The sequence below is a fragment of the Populus trichocarpa genome, chromosome 2 (assembly GCF_000002775.5).
Source record: "Populus trichocarpa isolate Nisqually-1 chromosome 2, P.trichocarpa_v4.1, whole genome shotgun sequence".
NCBI classification, from domain to species: Eukaryota; Viridiplantae; Streptophyta; class Magnoliopsida; order Malpighiales; family Salicaceae; genus Populus; species Populus trichocarpa.
The window spans coordinates 1,170,317-1,190,741 of record NC_037286.2 but is presented as its reverse complement, the minus strand read 5'-3'; the positions used below and the strand labels follow the sequence as shown (position 1 = coordinate 1,190,741).

General features: G+C 36.9%; 3 protein-coding genes across 6 annotated transcripts; 2 read left to right on the top strand and 1 right to left on the bottom strand.

Moving 5' to 3' along the window:
- The first annotated feature begins 736 nt into the window (after positions 1-736).
- LOC7496915 (ABC transporter B family member 13) lies at positions 737-6,257 on the top strand. 2 transcript variants are annotated; one of them, XM_024594356.2, is made up of 10 exons: positions 737-1,204; positions 1,528-1,582; positions 1,699-1,874; positions 1,961-2,161; positions 2,290-2,549; positions 2,650-2,963; positions 3,088-3,311; positions 3,558-4,329; positions 4,528-4,769; positions 4,889-6,257. In XM_024594356.2, exons 1-10 carry the CDS (start codon positions 926-928, stop codon positions 6,104-6,106), a joined length of 3,741 nt encoding a protein of 1,246 aa, XP_024450124.1. In that variant the 5' UTR covers positions 737-925; the 3' UTR covers positions 6,107-6,257. The 2 variants fall into 2 exon arrangements, with proteins under 2 accessions (XP_024450124.1, XP_024450125.1); XM_024594357.2 differs by lacking the exons at positions 737-1,204; positions 1,528-1,582 and having other exon boundaries at positions 1,729-1,874; positions 1,965-2,161.
- Positions 6,258-8,798: 2,541 nt separating this feature from the next.
- Positions 8,799-11,883, top strand: LOC7490633 (rac-like GTP-binding protein ARAC5). The gene is made up of 7 exons (XM_002301924.4): positions 8,799-9,311; positions 9,866-9,953; positions 10,039-10,148; positions 10,245-10,308; positions 10,994-11,058; positions 11,175-11,240; positions 11,325-11,883. The coding sequence occupies exons 1-7, from the start codon at positions 9,213-9,215 to the stop codon at positions 11,421-11,423; spliced, it is 591 nt and encodes a 196-aa protein (XP_002301960.1). The 5' UTR covers positions 8,799-9,212; the 3' UTR covers positions 11,424-11,883.
- Positions 11,884-12,652: 769 nt separating this feature from the next.
- LOC7496914 (vacuolar protein sorting-associated protein 35B) lies at positions 12,653-19,587 on the bottom strand. 3 transcript variants are annotated; one of them, XM_024594359.2, is made up of 22 exons: positions 19,365-19,586; positions 19,191-19,287; positions 18,977-19,100; positions 18,705-18,890; positions 18,459-18,546; positions 18,192-18,248; positions 18,010-18,099; positions 17,779-17,901; positions 17,319-17,393; positions 17,185-17,244; positions 16,655-16,771; positions 16,211-16,450; positions 16,066-16,131; positions 15,865-15,954; positions 15,480-15,569; positions 15,079-15,168; positions 14,721-14,789; positions 14,029-14,109; positions 13,780-13,887; positions 13,573-13,676; positions 13,206-13,319; positions 12,653-13,113 (listed from the first exon to the last, which is right to left on the bottom strand). In XM_024594359.2, the coding sequence occupies exons 1-22, from the start codon at positions 19,455-19,457 to the stop codon at positions 12,903-12,905; spliced, it is 2,373 nt and encodes a 790-aa protein (XP_024450127.2). In that variant the 5' UTR covers positions 19,458-19,586; the 3' UTR covers positions 12,653-12,902. The 3 variants fall into 3 exon arrangements, 2 of the variants coding, with proteins under 2 accessions (XP_024450127.2, XP_024450128.1); XR_002980073.2 differs by lacking the exon at positions 12,653-13,113 and having other exon boundaries at positions 13,766-13,887; positions 19,365-19,587; XM_024594360.2 differs by lacking the exon at positions 19,365-19,586 and having other exon boundaries at positions 18,705-18,873; positions 18,977-19,287.
- Between the last annotated feature and the right edge of the window lie 838 nt (positions 19,588-20,425).

The window sequence follows — 20,425 nt, the reverse complement described above, 5'->3', positions numbered from 1 at the left end:
TACACCAGGAAATTAATTAGGCTAAAAGAGTTGCATAAGAGCAGACTCGTCAAAATAGGCAATCTAAAACAGTAGCTAACTGCTTGATCTATTTGAATCGAATGTGCTCATCCAGTAAATCGGCTGTTATAAACAGCTTCTACCATTTTAATGCAATGCCAAATGAAGGTCCGTCCCCTCTGCAGGAATCCTTTATTGATGCCTTATTAACACTAGCATCCAGCTAGCATTCCAGCTTTATGGCGATCATGTAGCTGTAAATGTTTAGTTTCGTTCTTTTGCATGCTCTTATTCCTGACAGTTATAGATGAAAGCTACACCCAACTGTCCGCTTTTCTCTTTTTCGACTTTCCACCCGAGGACAGATTGTAGCTTGGGCCAATAAGGTACTGTCGAGCCAATTTCTGGTGACTTGAGTGCGAGAGTAGACGAACTACTATACCCTAGAGAGGGATCTTTCCATCTCAAAGACCATATCCATCCATCTCACTTCATTAATGATTTCCGCACTGGGACCATATGGGGTCTTCACAAATTTCTCTTCGAAGGTCAGGTCTGTAGGTAATTTCTCATTAGACTCCATACTCTATAATGAGTCAAGAAAAACTAAAAATACGGTTTTGAGGACTGCTGGCTTAAATGCAAGGAAAATGATTTGATGATTGAGAAGCATGCTAGCTAACGTATACTCCTTTAGCACCCCAAGTTTACAATCATACCGTCACCTTATTTACACATGCAAAAGAAAGTTCAGGAACCGAGTAGTTGGCTTGCTAACTATTTAAACCTTTACATTTATAGGCAAGAGAAGCTAGCTACTCATCCTCCACGAGCTCTTTATGAAACAAGCATGCCCTTTGGCGTTATTTCAAGTTTGATCTGATCTGTCACATTCTCTCATTTCTTTCTTCAGCTTAATTCTACAATGGAAGAATTAGAGCTTACCTCCGATCAGGTCTTGGACCAGAATTCACTTCCGAAGATGGAGCGGCCATCAAATTCAAGCAAAAAGCCTACTGTTTCAATTTTTGGTCTATTTTCTGCTGCTGATAAATTTGACCATTTCTTGATGTTTTTAGGACTCGTCGGTTCATGCGCTCATGGTGCTGTGTTTCCTTTGTTCTTTGTTTTGTTTGGTCATCTGATTGATTCTCTCGGACATGTACGTTCTGATCCTCATCAAATGTCTTCACAGGTGTCCAAGGTACTTTTTTTGTCATTTACTTGTTTAGTTAATAGTATCAGTCTTTTGAGTCATCGGTGATGGCAATCTTTGTGGCAGTCGAGATGATTATAGTACTATGAGTTTAGACCCGACACTATTGATGGAATCTGGAAATTTCTTGTCCAACGTATAGAAGAGTTGCCACTTGCAGTTCCAATAATATGTTTTAGAAGCAGTAAATGTACAAACGAAAAATTAGTTTGGTCACATGGTGTGATCTTCCCAGCCTCTGTAGCCTGTGAATTCTTGTTTAAGTATTTGTATGCTAACTGGGAACATCTAATGCTTTTGTTTTATTGCAGTATTCCTTGGACCTGGTGTATTTGGGGCTTGGAGTTTTTGTAGCTGGATGGATTGGTACTTTTTTTTTTATTTCAAACTTGACATGACAACCAAATCTGTCTTCCTGTAAACTGCTCATCTTTCCTTCTGATAGTTGAGCATTAGCGTTTTTGTTTGTATCAATGTTTCAGGTGTTGCATCTTGGATGCAAACTGGTGAGAGGCAGACAGCACGTTTGCGTCTAAAGTATCTTCAGTCTGTTTTAAGAAAGGACATGAACTTTTTCGACATAGAAGCTAGAGATTCCAACATTTTATTTCATATATCAAGTGATGCCATACTAGTGCAAGATGCAATAGGTGACAAGGTAATCGGAAATTTACTGCCTTGTCTCAGAATCTTTATTTTGACTCGAGTACTTACCTCAAACACATCTCATCTACCTTGATGCAGACAGGCCATGCAGTTCGTTATCTTTCTCAGTTTTTCATTGGATTCGTTTTTGGGTTTAAGTCAGTTTGGCAACTTACGCTCCTCACCTTGGCTGTGGTTCCGTTGATGGCCGTTGCCGGGGGAGCCTATACTATAATTATGTCTACCTTGTCAGAAAAGGGTGAGGCCGCTTATGCTGAAGCTGGCAAGGTTGCAGATGAGGTAATAACCTGCCTCATTGATTAAAAAAAAAAAAATTCTTGTTGCTGCTTCCAAATTTAATTAACTGCATATGCTGAAACTTAGAAGGTTGGGGAAGAGCTTATACAAGTCCCTTCTTTGATGGACAGGCTATTTCGCAGATACGTACAGTATACTCATTCGTAGGAGAGGAGAAAGCACTAGAAGAGTACTCCAAGTCCCTTAAGAAAGCTCTTAAATTGGGGAAGAAAAGTGGGGTTGCAAAAGGAGTTGGTATTGGATCTACATATGGACTCCTATTTTGTGCTTGGTCAATGCTTCTCTGGTATTCCAGCATACTAGTTAGGCGTGGGGACACAAATGGTGCAAAAGCTTTCACAGTGATACTCAATGTCATATTTAGTGGATTGTAAGTCACATTCTGAATGATATAGCTGTTAATTCTGCGGTTTTGTTACTGGCTATCCATTTCTTTTTCCTGATAAATCACAGGCCCTTTGTCTTTATAGTGCTCTTGGCCAAGCTGCTCCAAATATTGCTGCTATTTCCAAAGGCCGTGCTGCTGCCGCCAGTATTATGAGCATGATTGAAACAGATTCCAGCCCTTCTAAAAATTTAGTAGATGGAATTGTGATGCCAAAAGTATCTGGGCAGATCGAATTCTGCGAGGTCTGTTTTTCTTATCCCTCACGGAGCAACATGGTCTTCGAAAATTTGAGCTTCTCAATAAGCGCTGGGAAGAACTTTGCAGTTGTAGGTCCAAGTGGTTCAGGGAAAAGCACTGTTATATCCATGGTTCAACGTTTCTATGAACCTACTTCAGGTACCTAATGTTAGCTTAGCAAAGGCTATTTAAGATAGTAAATTCATTAGATGACTTCTGCGAGTCAATTATATAGAAACTGTAAGTGCACACATGCATATCTTATAATGCGCACATTTTCTAGGTAAAATTCTGCTGGACGGGCATGATCTTAAAACTCTCGAATTGAAATGGTTAAGAGAACAAATGGGATTGGTCAGTCAAGAACCAGCATTGTTTGCTACAACCATAGCTGGCAATATTCTGTTTGGTAAAGAAGATGCAAGCATGGATCAGATTTATGAAGCTGCTAAAGCTGCCAATGTACATTCTTTTGTTCTACAGTTACCTGATGGTTATCACACCCAGGTGCGTCCTGTCCAATATTTCTTGTCATATAAATAACAACATATGTCTAAACATAGCAAACCGATAGCAATGAAGGACTCCAAGTCCATCATTTCATCTCCTTAAATTAACTCTGTCCTTTTACTTTAAGAAAAGACATCTCATATATAATGAAGTTAAGAAATTTTTAAGACATGGTAAGCAAAAGGAAGAGGAAAGATCCATTGATCCATTGCTCAAGATATGTTTGATTGTTTCTTGATTTAGGTTGGAGAGGGAGGAACACAGCTTTCTGGTGGTCAAAAACAAAGACTGGCTATAGCAAGAGCAGTGCTGAGGAATCCAAAGATATTACTTTTAGATGAGGCCACCAGTGCTCTTGATGCAGAATCTGAACTCATTGTGCAACAAGCCCTGGAGAAAATTATGGCAAATCGGACTACAATTGTCGTCGCACACCGGTTATCTACAATTCGAGATGTTGATACAATCATTGTTTTGAAAAATGGCCTAGTTGTTGAAAGTGGGAGTCACTTGGAATTGATATCCAAGGGAGGAGAATATGCAAGCATGGCGAGTCTGCAAGTATCAGAACATGTTACAGATGCAAGCTCGATACATTCTGGAACAGCTGGAAAATCTAGCTTTCGAGAACTTACAAGCAGTCAAAATCAGGAAGTTACAACAAGAGAGCTGAAGTCAAATGATGAAAACTTGTCCCCGGCTAACTTTTCTCCCACCCCATCCATTTGGGAACTAGTAAAACTAAATGCACCGGAATGGCCTTATGCAGTGCTTGGGTCAGTTGGCGCAATGATGGCTGGCATGGAAGCACCTCTGTTTGCCCTTGGAATTACACATATGCTGACTGCATTTTATTCTCCTGATAATTCTCAAATGAAAAAAGAGGTTCATCTCGTAGCTCTTATTTTTGTTGGAGCGGCTGTTGTTACTGTTCCTATTTATATACTTCAACACTACTTTTATACACTAATGGGGGAGCGTCTGATAACTCGTGTTCGCCTATCAATGTTCTCAGGTTCTTTTCTTATCCACTTAATTATTTAATGTCATGCAATGTCAAGCATCTGCAAAATTCAACATTTGTATGATGAACAATCCAGGCAATGAATGCTGTCCACAATCAACAGAATTGGCGAGTTGTAAATCAAGGCAACTTTCAATCCTTGATTGTGTAGCTTTGTAGATCTGAAACTCTCTTTTGTTTCAAATGCAGCTATCCTTTGCAATGAGATTGGCTGGTTTGATTTAGATGAGAATAGTACTGGCTCACTGACATCAACTTTAGCTGCCGATGCGACCTTAGTTCGAAGTACTCTTGCTGACCGTCTCTCAACAATGGTGCAGAATGTATCACTCACTGTAACAGCATTTGTTATCGGCTTTTCATTAAGTTGGAGGGTGTCAGCTGTTATCATTGCTTGCTTCCCTCTACTTATTGGCGCTGCCATAACTGAGGCAAGTCCTTAAAGCCTCCGTGATAACAATTTTCAGATTGGTTTGTTCTGTTTTATGTTTCGTACTATAGTATCATCCTCATTTTCCAACTTATGTTTCCCTACTTGTGAAATCTGCAGCAATTATTTCTCAAGGGATTTGGGGGAGACTATCGTTCTTACACTAGAGCAAATGCCGTGGCACGTGAAGCAATTGCGAATATTCGTACCGTAGCTTCATTTGGTGCTGAAGAACGAATTGCTCATCAGTTTGCATCTGAACTAAACAAACCAAACAAACAAGTACTTTTACAGGGACATATATCAGGCATTGGATATGGTGCATCCCAGTTTTTCTGTTTTTGTGCATATGCACTTGGTATTTGGTATGCATCAGTAGTAATCTCACACAACGAATCCGATTTCGATCATGTCATGAAGTCCTTCATGGTTTTGGTAATGACTTCATATGCTATAGCAGAAACGGTAGCGCTCACACCAGACATTATGAAGGGTTCACAAGCACTAGAATCGGTTTTCAGTATTCTCCATAGGAAAACAGCCATGGACCCTGATGATCCCACGTCAAAGGTGATAACTGATATCAAAGGGGACGTAGAGCTCAGACATGTGAGTTTCAAGTATCCTGCAAGGCCTGATACAATTATTTTCGAGGATTTAAATCTCAAAGTTTCAGCTGGCAAAAGCCTTGCTGTGGTGGGCCAAAGTGGATCAGGGAAAAGTACTGTAATTGCCTTGATACTGAGGTTCTACGACCCCATTTCCGGAACAGTTCTTATTGATGGATATGATGTTAAGACCTTGAACCTGAAATCATTAAGGCGGAAAATAGGACTGGTTCAACAGGAGCCAGCATTGTTTTCGACAACAATTTACGAAAACATCAAGTATGGGAATAAAAATGCTTCAGAAATTGAAGTGATGAAGGCAGCCAAAGCGGCCAATGCTCATGGATTCATCAGCAGAATGCATGAAGGATACCATACTCATGTGGGTGATAGAGGACTGCAGTTATCAGGGGGGCAGAAACAGAGAATAGCAATTGCTAGAGCTATACTTAAAGACCCTTCTATTCTTCTTTTGGATGAAGCTACAAGTGCCTTGGATACAGCATCTGAAAAGTTGGTCCAAGAGGCTTTAGATAAACTCATGGAAGGCAGAACAACAGTTCTGGTAGCACACAGGTTGTCAACTGTTCGCGACGCTGATAGCATTGCAGTGATTCAACATGGGAGGGTGGTCGAAATCGGAAGCCATAACCAGCTTATTGGAAAACCTTCTGGTGTTTATAAACAACTAGTCAGTTTACAGCAAGAAAAGTCATTTTCCTATCAATAAGGATTCTAGACCAAAAACAAATGGATTAGAAACATATATTTTTCTATCTATAACTGAATCTATCAAGCTGAAAGTTTCTTCTTGACCTTACTGAATGTATAAGAGAATTTGACACTTGAATCTGAAGAAATTAGTCTTGTTATTGCAATCATTTTTTTTTCTTGGAACCAGTTGACACTTGCTTAAGCTTCATTTGCCACCGGTTTCCATCTACATTTTCGAACTCCCTTGCATAGAAGCTTATGTTGAGAATGTGGACACAAATGACAACCATATTTGTATGGCTAAAAAAATGGGCTTGAAATATGCTGGAAGATTTCATGGCTGCAAAATTAGGGGATGATTTTGTGCTTATTTTTTGGAAGAAATCATGGCTAGTTGTTTGCTATTGGTGTTGGAATTGAGGCTAGAAACGGGGATGTTTGTGAGCAAAGTAGAGCCAATTGAGAAGAATGAAAAGAGAGGGAGAGAGAGAGCTGCCTCTGCAGCAGCTTATAGTGGCAAGATGAGTTGAGAGAGATAGGAAATGAGTTGAGTTGAGTTTTCTCCTCCTTCATTGTTGTGTAATCGTAGCTTTCTCTGTACCTAATAATATTGGTTGCTAGACAAGTAGACAAACCACGTTAACATATTGTGTTAAGCTTCCGAGCAAAAATCAATCTGATCCTAACAGCTTAGGCTAAGAGCAGTCAAGAATTTAAGCTAGGTTAACCCAGTTCGGTTTTTGAAGGATAAATTTTGTCTAGACTCGGGCCTACTCATATACTTTCTCATATTCTAGCTCCAATCATTCAAAACTTTTGTCAGGCTCAAGTTCTTATTCCTCTCAAGGACATAAATCAAGAAGCTAGAACCAAGTGGATATCAGCCGAGGAAGTTGTTGGAGGGATTGGTGCTCGGTAGGCCACAAACTAACAAGCTCTTTAATCTTGCTGACAGGCTGATCTCCCCATCTGCTTTTGCAGATTATGGATTAATTATATACTTAATTAAGCAATTAGTGGAGCTGGATTTCTCTCTTTCAAATATAAATCAGAGCTGAGATTACCAAACATTCTTGACATGATGCCATGACCTCTAAAATCCCAACAACATCTCGTGTCGAGAGGGGAAATACAACAATTTGGCCGGCGGTTCATTATTTTGCTTCCAGCCACTACCTCTGATTATTAATTGATCATAAAGATAAGACTATCTGGGCTGGATTAGACCTGGCCACGTATTTTAGATTCCTTCACTACATCCATTTTATGGAGGAAAAATGCCAGACACGTTGACGGACTTTCCATGCCACATTACATGCTTTATATTTCCTCTTTTTTTTGTCTGTGTTTTTCCTTATATTACTTGGTTGAAAATCCGGAAACAAGAAATAGCAGAAGCATAGTCCATTTGACCCCTGACTTATGAAGGCAATAATGAAAAGAAATACTCCACATGATCGGCCATTGTGAATTCCCTAAGGATAATTTAACATATTTTTATAAATTTAACAAAAAAAATTATGAAAAACATGGATTCTTTAATTTTATAACATATTAAAAATGCGGTTATTATTGTTTTTCATTCAGAAATATATTAAAATAAAAATAAATTAAATTTTTTAAAAAAATATTTTTAAAAACAAAAATAAAGAGGATAAAAATCTTGAAATCGATGAAAGCTAATAAATATTGGACGAATGCAGTGAGAACAAAAACAGAAGTACAGGGATGACTTTTACTGGCATCGCATTATATTCATTTTCGAGGATACGACAGTCGTTACAGTTAAAATGTATTTTATTTAAAAATATATTAAAATAATATTTATTTTTTAAAAATTATTTTGATATATATTAAAACAACCCAAAACTATAAAAAAAATTAATTTTAAATAAAAAAAATTTAATTTTTTTAAAATCATGATTTCAACAACATTTACGGATAGTGCCCAGAACAAAAGGTTTCAAAAATTATTTTTTAAGAAACAATTCAAAAATCATAACTCATAACCTAAAGATTGGCCAAGTCAAATCTGACATCAAATCTTCCGAACTTCTGTGGCAATCAATCAATCAATCATTTCTTTTTATAAAAGATAGAACTAAATTTGTAGTTTTCTCCGAGAGATCGATCTACCATTATCAGCACCTTGAATGCAACAATTACGTCTATTTACTGCCTTCACAGCTCTGTCCACCTCCAGACGCAGCTCTGTCCAATCCATCTACACCATTAATGAAATGTCCATCACAGGTATACAAATTCAATTTAAATCCAGAATTCAAATACCCAAAAGAAAGAAAGAAAGAATTCCACTACACTGGCATTAACTTGCTGAAGAGTTATAAATATTTTTTTATTAAAAATAAATTCTTACTTAAATAAAAAGATTATTTAAAAATTAAAATCATATTTTGATTTAAATAAAAGTTAAAAGTCAGTTCTAACTTTTAACTTATACTGCGTATCTTATTAAAAATATTGATTTCAACTATTTTTACCATATATATTTTTAACTTAAAATTATTTTAATTTATTTTTATCAAAAATTACTTATAAACGTACTTTTATTCTCAAGCAATACCGCACTAAATAAGATAAAAAAATAAAAAAAATCAATTTCCACACACAAAAATGTTTCCTGTAACTCTTAAATAAATGGCCGTAAGAAGAAGAAAAAAGGCAAATACATAAATAAATCAGAAAACGTTGCGGGGGGGGTGGGGGGACTATCAGGAGTGGTTAGACAGACACACCTTAGCTGGCAAATGGTTGTCTAGGTCAGCCAATCCCAAACAAACGCCTCTACCGCAAAATATTGTTCCCTCTCCTCCTCCCCCTCTCTCTCCCCCGCTCGCTTCCTCTTTTTTCTCACACTGTTCTCGCATTGAAAAATCAGGGTTACCTTGTCCCCGTTTCTTTCCACACTCTTCAAATGAGGGTTCCGTCTCGAGTCTTAGCGTCCGATCATTTCAATTCTTGAACTTGTAACGAACAATCACGAGTCAAGGTCACTGTTATCGACTTCAAGTTCTGATCGGAGAAAAGAGAGGCAAAGGAGGAATCAGAGGCATTGAAGAAGAAGAAGAAGTAGTGGTAAGTGAAGAGATCGGACGGTTGAAATGAGCGCGTCCAGGTTCATTAAGTGCGTGACTGTCGGCGACGGTGCTGTTGGCAAAACTTGTATGCTTATTTCCTACACCAGCAATACTTTCCCTACGGTACTCTCTCTCTCTCTCTCTCTCTCCCTCTCTCTCCCTGTCCTCTTTCGTAATTTTGCACATTGTGTTTTTGTGGAGATCGTTTTATCTTGCTTGACGTTAGAATTTAATTTCAAGCATTGTCTGTAATTATCTTGTTTTAATTTGTGAAAATAATTTAAATAGCAAGCAACTTTACTGAATATTCTTTGTTTTTTTTTGCATTTTTTTAGTGTTCTTTTTTTTTGTTTATCATTTAGGGTAGAAATTAGATTTGAACTGGAAAATTTAGGGTTCCTGTTGTATACATGTCATGATAAATGCAATGATTGTGCGTGTAATCATTTGACTCTGGAATCTCGAATTATTAGTTTTGGTTTTCTAGCTTGGGAATTATTCGTTGCTGCATTTTGAAGAATATTTGGGCATATTTCAATGTACATTGGCGTCATCAGTGAATTTTTAGGAATTATATGGAGCATGCTGTGCAGTGTGATTTGTGCTTTCTGGTAAAGAGTCGTGGGGATACTTTTCTGGCTGTTAATGTGATATTATGTAGTTTTTTACTATAACAGGACTATGTACCGACTGTTTTTGACAACTTCAGTGCAAATGTGGTTGTGGATGGAAACACTGTCAACTTAGGATTATGGGATACAGCTGGTAATTCGTCTTTACGCAATCTTGTTATGCATTTTATGAGCTGGAGTGCTTTCTTGTGTTTAGTTTAAAGAAATTCATTGAACAGGTCAGGAGGACTACAATAGATTAAGACCTTTGAGTTATCGAGGGGCAGATGTCTTTATTCTTGCGTTCTCTTTAATTAGCAAGGCCAGCTATGAAAATGTTGCCAAAAAGGTTTGTTCGTGGATATCTCTTTTGATTAAATTCCTGTGATATTACATCTCTATATTTCTTTGTGCTGATAAACTCTTTACTGGCTTTCCATTTCAGTGGATTCCAGAACTGAGGCATTATGCTCCCGGGGTTCCAATTATTCTTGTTGGAACAAAACTTGGTAAGACTTTCTCTATCACCACCTCTTAATCATGATGGGGTATATCTAAATTTGTTTTCCCAAGCTACTGTTATAGGACTACTGCGTCAAATAAATGAACTAATCACTGTCCCTTACCCTTGATCAATTATGCCAGGCATATCGTAGCTTTAATAACTGCACAACACATCACTTCTTTTCCTTTTCACACTGCTGCTTTCATATTGGTATGTGTAATAAATTTTGACATGTTGCTCCTGATCAGTATTACCTGTTGTTGCACAGATTGGTGTGTGCTTGTGGGAGATTTCTTATTTAATGCCTTTTGAGAGTGTTTGGCTGTAATAATTTTAGCATGTTGCTTGTAGCAACTGTTTCGGGAGCTCAATGTATTTTAGGTTTTAATGCTCCGTTCTCTTCTGTCTATTGGCATCCATTTAAATGTCATATCTTTTATTTAAGATGGAAAATGACTTGGTATTAGTTGAGTTTGCCAACTAGGGTTATTAGCTGTTCTTTCTTTGCATCTGTCATGAAAAATTTCACGAAGACCTAATTTTTTTATACTGGTGCTTGATTATGCTGTACGCAATTTTTGAAAATGAGGAACACTCCCCATTTCTAATTGACTAAAATTTGTCTCAAAATAATGTTTCTCAAAGCCAACATATTTTTTTTTATAATTATGTTCATTTTCCATTTGTAGATCTCCGGGAAGATAAGCAGTTCTTTGTTGACCATCCTGGTGCAGTGCCGATTAATACTGCCCAGGTAAAAAATGACCATCCTCAAGCATCTGCCTTTTCCCCCAACACTCCACACACCAAAAATTTCTTCGTGTAAGTTCCTATCATTAATTTGTCATCGTGGCTTTGCTTTTGCTGAAGGGAGAGGAATTGAAAAAACTTATTGGAGCTCCTTTCTACATCGAATGCAGTTCAAAAACACAGCAGGTACACACATCCTCTTCATTTTGCTCTCTATGTGCACTTTGTCTATGCCCATTGCCATTGATAGGATTTCTGTTGTAATTTCAGAATGTGAAGGCGGTTTTTGACGCAGCCATCAAGGTGGTGCTCCAGCCTCCAAAGCAAAAGAAGAAGAAAAGGGGGCAGAAGGCTTGCTCCATATTGTAATTGACGAAGGCATGATTAGGTTTGACAGAAATAGAAGATGGCCTTGCCTGCCACTCACTGCAGTGTCACACCTTTCTCTATTCCTTTCCCCCAGCAAGGAAGCAGGGTGTATTGTATAGTCTTGACTGACATTCTAGGGAAGTCCATGAAAACACCAGATTGATTGTTTCTTGTTTTCCTCAGTCTCACGGTCTGGAATTGAACTGCATTCCTCGTCAAACACGCTCATTTTTTTTTTTTTGTTTGGCTTGTCGTATCTAAACTTGACTCTCGTTTTAACTTTGATGGGCTGGTCCTACTGTGGAAGTACTGTCTCCTGGCGCGGGCTGGCCTCCTATCCGAGGCTTGCAGAATTTCTGGCCCACTTCGTATCTTATCCGCAGCAGATTGTAACGACAGTGATGGTTATTTTGCATCCGGTTTCAACTAATGTAATTCTCTTTTTTGGATTTCGTGTTAACCTAAATGGTGGTATGAGTTGTTCTGTATTTTTTTTAATTTTTTTTTTTCTGGAAATGGCCATCTTCAGCACTGGACCGGTCATGATAATTGACCATGGTAATGATTATGCCTCGTTGTGTCGCTAGTGTCATTATAGCACAATGCTGGTTAGTGTTATTATTTCATTAAGTTCATTCCTTTGAAGGCTTCATTTGGTGTTTTTGAAAGTTTTTTTTTTTTAAAAAAAGGTATTATTTTGACATATATTTTAAAAAATCATATATGTTAGCGGGCTAACATGTCATCCAAGGAATAGGATGAACATTTTACTCCAGTGTAATAAAAGAATATAAAGCGGCATTCTTTTACAAGGATAAGAGTAGCCCTACCTGGAAGTTACCGATCCACGACGACCTGGGTTTTATAATCAAACTTTAATTGATCCTGCAAACTGAAAAAAAAAATCTGAAACGATGTGTCAAACTTTTTTTTCCAAAAAAAATCATGAAAGAACACCTTGGGTTCACTAGCCCAAGGGTGGTGGTTTTATAACAATGAATAGTAGTAGCCATTCGTATAATGACTTGAGAAAAAAACTTCAAAGTGCAAGTTGAATGTCTCTCAGAAGGCAGGGACCCTATAAACTATTTTGGATGATATGTACTTGTGGCATCTGATATAAAAAGAACAGGCACTATTTAAGAGTCACAATAGAAAATACTTTTTATCCTCCCTTGACCTTTCAATGCATAATCAAATAAATAGTGCATGAATGATAGATGTACAGATAATTCGAACCCTGAGAAAGACAGGACCTTGTATACCACCACAATGCTTTGACCAATAATTATTTGAAACATTCCCACCGAGAATAATGCACAAATTATAATTACTGAACTTCGGGGAAAAAAGTTCAAGAAGAAAACAAAATCAAATGCTGGATTAGAAAATTTTACAAACCACCACTCCAGGACGATACCTGCTGTTGAAACCCAAACAAATCAGTTTGACTCGATTCCAATCTTTCAGGCATCTTACTTACACCTTGATAGGCCCAAATTTCTCACCCATAACACCACCCTTTTGTTTCTGGAACTGAATGTACCGAATTGTGCTGGCAAAGAAGGCATCTGATGCTGGATCTGGCGTGGTGGAGTCACTTTGCATTTCATTAGTAATTAATTCGATCAGTCCTTGTATTGCAGCACTAGTAATCTGCGGGTTTCCTTTCTCAAAAAAGTACAGGTACCTGAAGCATGTGCCCCCGTAATTATCATACAATGCCAGATGATATGTGACATATGAATAATAAGATTAAAATTACAGATCCAAGCTACTCACTTGTTTAATATCTCAACGAACAGTGTGACCGGTCCACTGCAACCCCTTGTTGCATTGGCAATCTGCTGAGCTGCATTTGCAATCCTCAAGGCACGCTTGAGGCAAAGCAGGACCCTGAAATTAGAGAAGGCATCTGGAGTCATCCGCTCAAGTGTTCTTCACATATATAAGTAGCTAAAACTTGTCACAAAATGAAATACAAGTCTATTGGCCAGGAGACAACATTGAATAATAGCAATAATGCAGGTTCAAAAGTAGGAACACCTATCACGAGGACAAGTTCTTGCAGAGGAGTGATTGGTTCATGGATAGAACTGTACAGTTATTCAAGTAGAATACAATGGTTTTAAGCAAAAAGGTACAGCACCTTTCCCCATCCTTGATGCCATCCTGATCATCAACCCAAAATAGATGTGAGCATGCGTAGACTGCTCTGCACTGATCAGGTTTCTTCAAAAGCTTTGCAGAATGCTGACAAAGGGAAGAAGATAGAGAAATGAGGAGACAGTAAAGGTTTCGGAAAAAAACTGCAAGGACATGACACTGTAATAACAGAATACATAAGAACTATTACTCCCGTGGCCTTGTGTGTCAGAGTATCCCTGTTCTCAACACCAAATACATTCATCCTCTGGAGAGCCCCAATTATTAGATGTAATGCAGTCACCTGAGCCTTGGAGTCCTGAAAGCAATATATGGATGTAAATATAAAAAAAAATTAAATTGAGTAAATGTGACCCACAACAATCTTTATTTCAAGAACATGCACAGAGAGTCACTCTGTCTGAGTGGCTCTGGCAAAAAGAAATGGTTCACGAGTTACCGCAACTTCTTCCTCATATAATATGAATGCCTGTGTAAAAAACTCATAAGCAACTGGCTCAAGATCACAGTCATTGGCAGCCTGATTATTATCATAGAACAACAAAATAGAGGTCAAAAATGTATAATTAAGCATAAGTTTGCACGCAAGAGTGAGCAGAAAAGATTTCCCTTATAAGATATGATAAAAGCAAAGGTGATATAGTAAGATGACATTATAGCCTTTTAGACCAGAAAAAATTAAAGAAAAGCCCTTTTCCCCTCGTTTAAAATGCCAGTGTATGGGTGCTGAATCCCGTGAAACCATTTCATAGAAGTTCATTGATATCTTCTTTTTATAAAGCAAATCGACTTCGATTCTTGAATAATCTACATCATTTCTGCTTCTATTGTAACAAAAGATTCCCTTTTTATGTGGAAAAGGCCCGTATCAAGAATTATGATTTTATGTATGGACAATTCCTCAATATCCTGTTCATTCGCAACAAAATATTTTCTCTGTGCGGCGGTAAAAAAAAACATGCTTTTTTGGAGAGAACATGTGCATGAATTTGACAGCTGTTCTTTTCTTTTCTTTTCTTTTCTTTTCTTTTTCTTTCTTTCTCTCTTTCTTTTTTTGTATTGAACAAAAAATTATTCCTTTAATCATTTCCAGGTCAATTTTCTGCGGTACCAAGTTTAGCCACGGTATACCTCAGCACATTGCAAGTATAACCTTAATGCCAGCTCAGGTGAGGAAACAGATGAAAGAGCCTCAATTGTCTGATAAAAACAGATAACATACTGTAAGCATCAAGAAGATGAGTTGTATCAAAGAAAGGAATATGAACAAGGAACACATGACCAGCAAGGCAGCAATAGGTTGATAAGAATGCAAGAGAAAAAAGAGATGGAATATGAGTACACTTTTGGAAAGGAAATTCTCCGTAAAAGGTAGCAAAACTCAACTGGTGAAAGAACAATTTATATAGGGCAATTAGGAGTCAAACATTTAAAGACATTAACCATGGGACCTCTCAACAGCAATAAAAGATTGCTTATATAGATTTACCTCGTTCAGGAGCTGAAAAACTTTCTTAGGCGTTGCAGGCTCTTCTTCTCCCACTACATTTCCATCCTGATCTTGCAACTTTCTCACCAACTAGGAACCACACAGAATTCCAAAGAAAAATTCAGTTCAAGAGAGTAAGTAGTGGTGCTATGAGATCAGAGATCACAAAGTTAAACCGAACACTACTCTTTAAGTCTCAGAAATCTAGAATCCTTAAGACCAATTTTTCTCCCTACAAAAAGCTTGTCCTATGTGAATAGCCAAGTGCTTCTTAACCATAGCAGGGTTGATTCAAAAGATTGCAATATGCAATGTCACACATTCTGTGCTAAATTGAATCATTTAAATCAAAATCAGGCATACAATCTGGCAAGCTTGCAGAGATATGAGAAGAAACATACCCTGAGTGCAGAAAATATGAGAGGAGGGACAGTAAAAGGTAATCGTTGCGATCCTCCAGCCATTATATGCTTCCTCACAGCACAGATAATCTGAATGAAAAGAGACTTTTTTTATTGAGAAAATTAAATAAGATAAATTGTATGATTATGATAGTACAGGACCTAAACATTGTAACCTCAAGGCTCCAAACATTTAAATCTCACAGTCAATTGGATTCTCAATTTTAATAAGACTGTATAACTATAAGACATTTGTCCAAGAGAAGCTCATCTAACTTCCTCATTTTAGTGATAATATAGGTGGTTGTATAACAATTTATTAATCTATTAAAGTAAAGTTAACATCATAATAAGCCTGCAGGATACCTCTAAACCAACAACTTACCTTCAACATTTCCTCTGAATCATCATTATAAAGCATATGTACGAGGCAAGCAACAGAATTTTGTTCTTCCTTGAAATCCTCCTCATCGAGCTATTTATATCGCAGATCAAGGGAGTGTTAGAAAGCAGGCTATCCATAAAATATTAATCGTTCATAACTTTATAACGTGAAATTCATACTGAAAAAACATTCAACATGCACCTCATCTGTAGCAGTCTCATCCAAATCCTTTATTAGCCCTTTTATTAGTTCAAACAACACCTCAACCTAAAAAGAGAATAACAGCAAAGATTACCATATTTGCAAAGGATAATGTATGAGATTTGAATATGTAGGGATACTTTACCTTGTCAGCTGTGGAAATGCAAGTGTTATTTTTCATAGCGCTCTGAATAATAACCATAGCCATGACTTTGTTTGTTTCATAATCAAGGCAGTCCATGACATGAGGGTAATTAGACAGTGTCAAGGCAGTGACAATATCGTTGTACTTTTCTAATGGAGCACTCAGAAGTGCAACAATTTGTTTTTTTGCTCTGATATCTTCAAGTTTTGGCTTTCCAGAGAGCTTCTTAACACATGCCCCCTGTAAATAATTTAAAAATATATAAAAAATTGTTCTGTGGAATAACATCTTCGTGATCTAATTGATACAGAAGACCAAAGAAGGTGCCCTGAATGTTGTATGGCAATTTGACCAGCCAATATCATGTTAAAAACCATGCAGAACAGGGAAAAACTTAGATGCTCAGATGAGAGTATTATTCACGTTCATTAAAAGAAAGCGTACCAGTACTTGATTCACATAATCAAGCCGTTCAGGATGAACATGGAGTGTAAATGTGAGGAGAGAGACATACAAAGCAACGGCTCCAACAATAGGCATGTCAACATGTGCTTCAATTACCTGCCATGGAATGGTTGCCGATCAACTTATGAAGGATTAAGATTATAGACTAATAAAAAATAAACACATAATTAAAAGCGAAATATGAAAAGACTTAAGTGTTTCAGTTAACTTCAGGGGGTGTCATGAAATTCACTCACTTCTGTCACTATGTTAAGTTAGTGTTGGTTTTTAGTCTAACACCTTTATAAGATGTAAGCCTTCTGGCTAGCCTACAAGCCAACTTGCATGAAACAGAATGCTCTTCCACTGTAAACAAAACACCTCTTAAAGATAAAAATATATGGAAGCAGACAGAATAGCAACTATTTTGGGAAAACCAACCCATGAGTCTATTTCTCAAAGCACTCTCATGCATCGTATCAAACACCAGCAAAACACTGATCTTCTACTTTTACTTGGGAGAAATTTACCTTTCCAATAGCACTGCTCAATTTAGCAAATGCCTCCACTTGCAGGAACTCGGGTAAAACCTGGAAGATAAGGCATCATTAATAAAAATGCAATAGCATGACTTACAAGGGTCAGAGTCATAAAGATAACTCACGTCCGCACTTGAAGCAGCATAATTGGATAATCTTTCCATTAACCGTGATAGCACTGTCTTAACGTCAACTGTTGGCTGGAACCAGACAATGTCGCACAGAGAAAATATGTCAATGTGTAGGTCTTAACTAAAAGAGGAACAAGAAGGCAAATACAACGTCTGTATTCTTAAAAAAATAGAGTTATTAACTTAATAATCCTTAAAACTAAATAAATAGATACCAATGTGGGCCCCCAGCCGTGGTTGAGGTTTTCAGGTGGGAGTGTATTGAATTCGGGAATAACTAAATAATAAAGCTAATGCTATCCAGACTTTAAAAATGTCCATTATAAGGAATTTATTTTGCTTGTACTTTATATAATAGTTGAGGCAACTACAAGTACCATGGCCACAGCCAAAGATCAGAAATGTTTAGTCATCTATGTGAACAAAACAGTCCTTGAACTGGAAAAAAATCTACCTGAAGCTGGGGGCAGGCCCCCAACAATGTCTCAAGGGTCTGCAAGTGGTACTCATCTGGAAAGACTTGAATTATGCAGTCCATTAAATAATACTGTGCAAGCTCATCTTTACAGTTGACAACCTGTAACAGCATATTTACATGAAAAATCAACATATCATCAGATACAGATGTTATAGATTTCAAACTAATGGAAAAAGAAGCAACAAATGGAAACTGACAGGATCAGACCTGCTCTAAAACTCTGGGAAGAACGGTGTTTCTGTAAATCTCAAGATCCACGCCCTCTATCTGACTAAGAACATGGAGGTTCTTCCCTACCTGAGGGGAAAAAAAATGAGATGCGTGTATTGCTTATAAGTTCGTTTCAAGGAGAGTGCTTGTTCAGTGACAGATAAAGACTAAATGCTTACAAGATCACGAAGCTCGCTTCTTTCCTTTTCCAGCTTCTCTTTAACCCAAACAGGCCCCTGCAGACCAGAAAGCCCAATTGAAGGCCTCAACTCAGGATCACCAAAGAGTATGAATGATCACAAACACCAAAACACCTGCATGGCCAAAAATCATGCTCTCATGATCCATTTTACCCAGTATGGCATGCAAGTACTGTGGTGCTATGCATTTCAAAAATATAAAAACAAAAAAATGGGAAAACAGGTGTTAGCAGATATACATCAAACCTGATGCTGCATCCGGACCCAAAGCTTATTCATCTCAGTGAAATTTTGCAGCACAAATTCTACAGCATCCATTACTGTGTCCTCAGCTCTGGAGAGAGAAAAACAACACTAAATTCAAATTGAAAGCAAATTAAATATCATCATGTGAAATTATCAATGCACTCATTCCTCAAATACTTTAATGTCAATGACAATAAGAAACTAACAAAGCTTTACCACTAAATTCCTAAAACTAACATCTCTTACCCTTCATACTTAGACCCAAGGTCCAGTAACTTATCTCTACTAACTTGAGCAAGATAACTCCTCAAAAACAATCCGCGAATCGGATGTTGAACACCGCGACACATCTCTACAAGATCCTTGAGCACATCCTTAGCCGGAGCCTCCTTCGATTTGATATACACCGATCCTACTGTACACAGTAGATACCTGTTAAAAATTTCAACAATGCCAACTTCAACCAAACAGGAAAAAGGAAAAGAAAAGCAGCAGCACAAATTACATATGCAACTTACAGTCTAGGCAATATATTTCCAGCATGTTGCACAAGTTCGTATAAATCAACAATCGAAACGCCATGTCTACTCTCATCTTTGAAAAACATCTCTAGTTTCCTCAATTCATCAAACGCTCTCATATCTAACAATAAATAAATAAATAAAATTTTTAATTCAAATCATTTCGAAGAATTAGAGAAATTAAGTCCAGAGATTAGGGTTAGAAACGTGCAGAGATCGAAGTATTTGTGAGGAGAGAGTTTAGAAGTTCGAAGCTCTGATAGCATTAGAGCTGAGCATTTGAGAGCGTCTCGGAGATTGTTCGAGTCCTGAGATTTGGAAATTGAGAGCAGAATTAGGGTTTCGGATTGGAAATTAAGTGAGATTGCAAAGCTTAATTGATTACCAGAGCGCGATGCATGTAAAAGGCGTTGTGTTGAATGCCGGCAATTCCTTCTGCTAGCCATTTGTCTTCGTCTTCTATTCCGGCTAAGATCATTGTCTTCTCCGTTTCTTCCTCTCTTCGGTTCTTGTTTGGATCAGGAAGTTGCAGTGAGTTGGAGTTTGAAGGAATCAATACAGTGACGATGCCTGGCTGGCAAGTCACAAATAGAAATGCCAACGGAAAGAAAATGCCGTAGGGTGTGAATGTAATTAAAATAATAACTAGATTACACTTTTGTTTTTTAGCATAAAAATATTAAATAATGTAAAAAATTTCGGACAACCGATAATAGTTTGATTATAAAATATTAAACTATTTTTTATAAATATTGAACAGCATATTAGATTAACATGAATAAATTTAAATTATTAAATTTGTTATTTAGATTATAAAACTCTATAATTTTCTAAAAAATAAATAAATAAAATTATAAAATTTAATTCATAATGAATGATGAAATTAAAAACAAAATTAAACTAATAAAATAACCTGAGTCAATCTGGGTTAATATATCAAACCCAGATCATGGGGTTAAAATGACCTAATATAAAGCAAATCAAAATAAATTATAAAGTTTAACTCTCAATCAACTCAGTATTGAGTAATGAAATTAAAACAAAAAACATATAAGTCAACTGATCAAACTCATAACATAAGTTATGAGTTCAAGATAACTCCATGGAACACAAATTAAAATAAATTATGAAGTTTAATTCTCAATAAATATAATATTAAATGATAAAATTAAAAAAATTTATCTAAAAAAACAAACAAAAATAATTACTCGAGTTAACCAACCTAACTCGTGATCCAAGTCATAAGATCATAATAACCCCATAAAAATCATACACAAAAATTATGAAGTTCAATTCTCAATTAAACCTAATATCGAGGGATCAATTTGAAAATAAAAAGATTAAAAAAAATGATTTGAGTTCACTCGGGCTAACCTATCAAACTTGAATCAAGAATCATGGATAATTCCATAGAAAAAAAAATTATAAAGTCTAGTTTCGAATCAA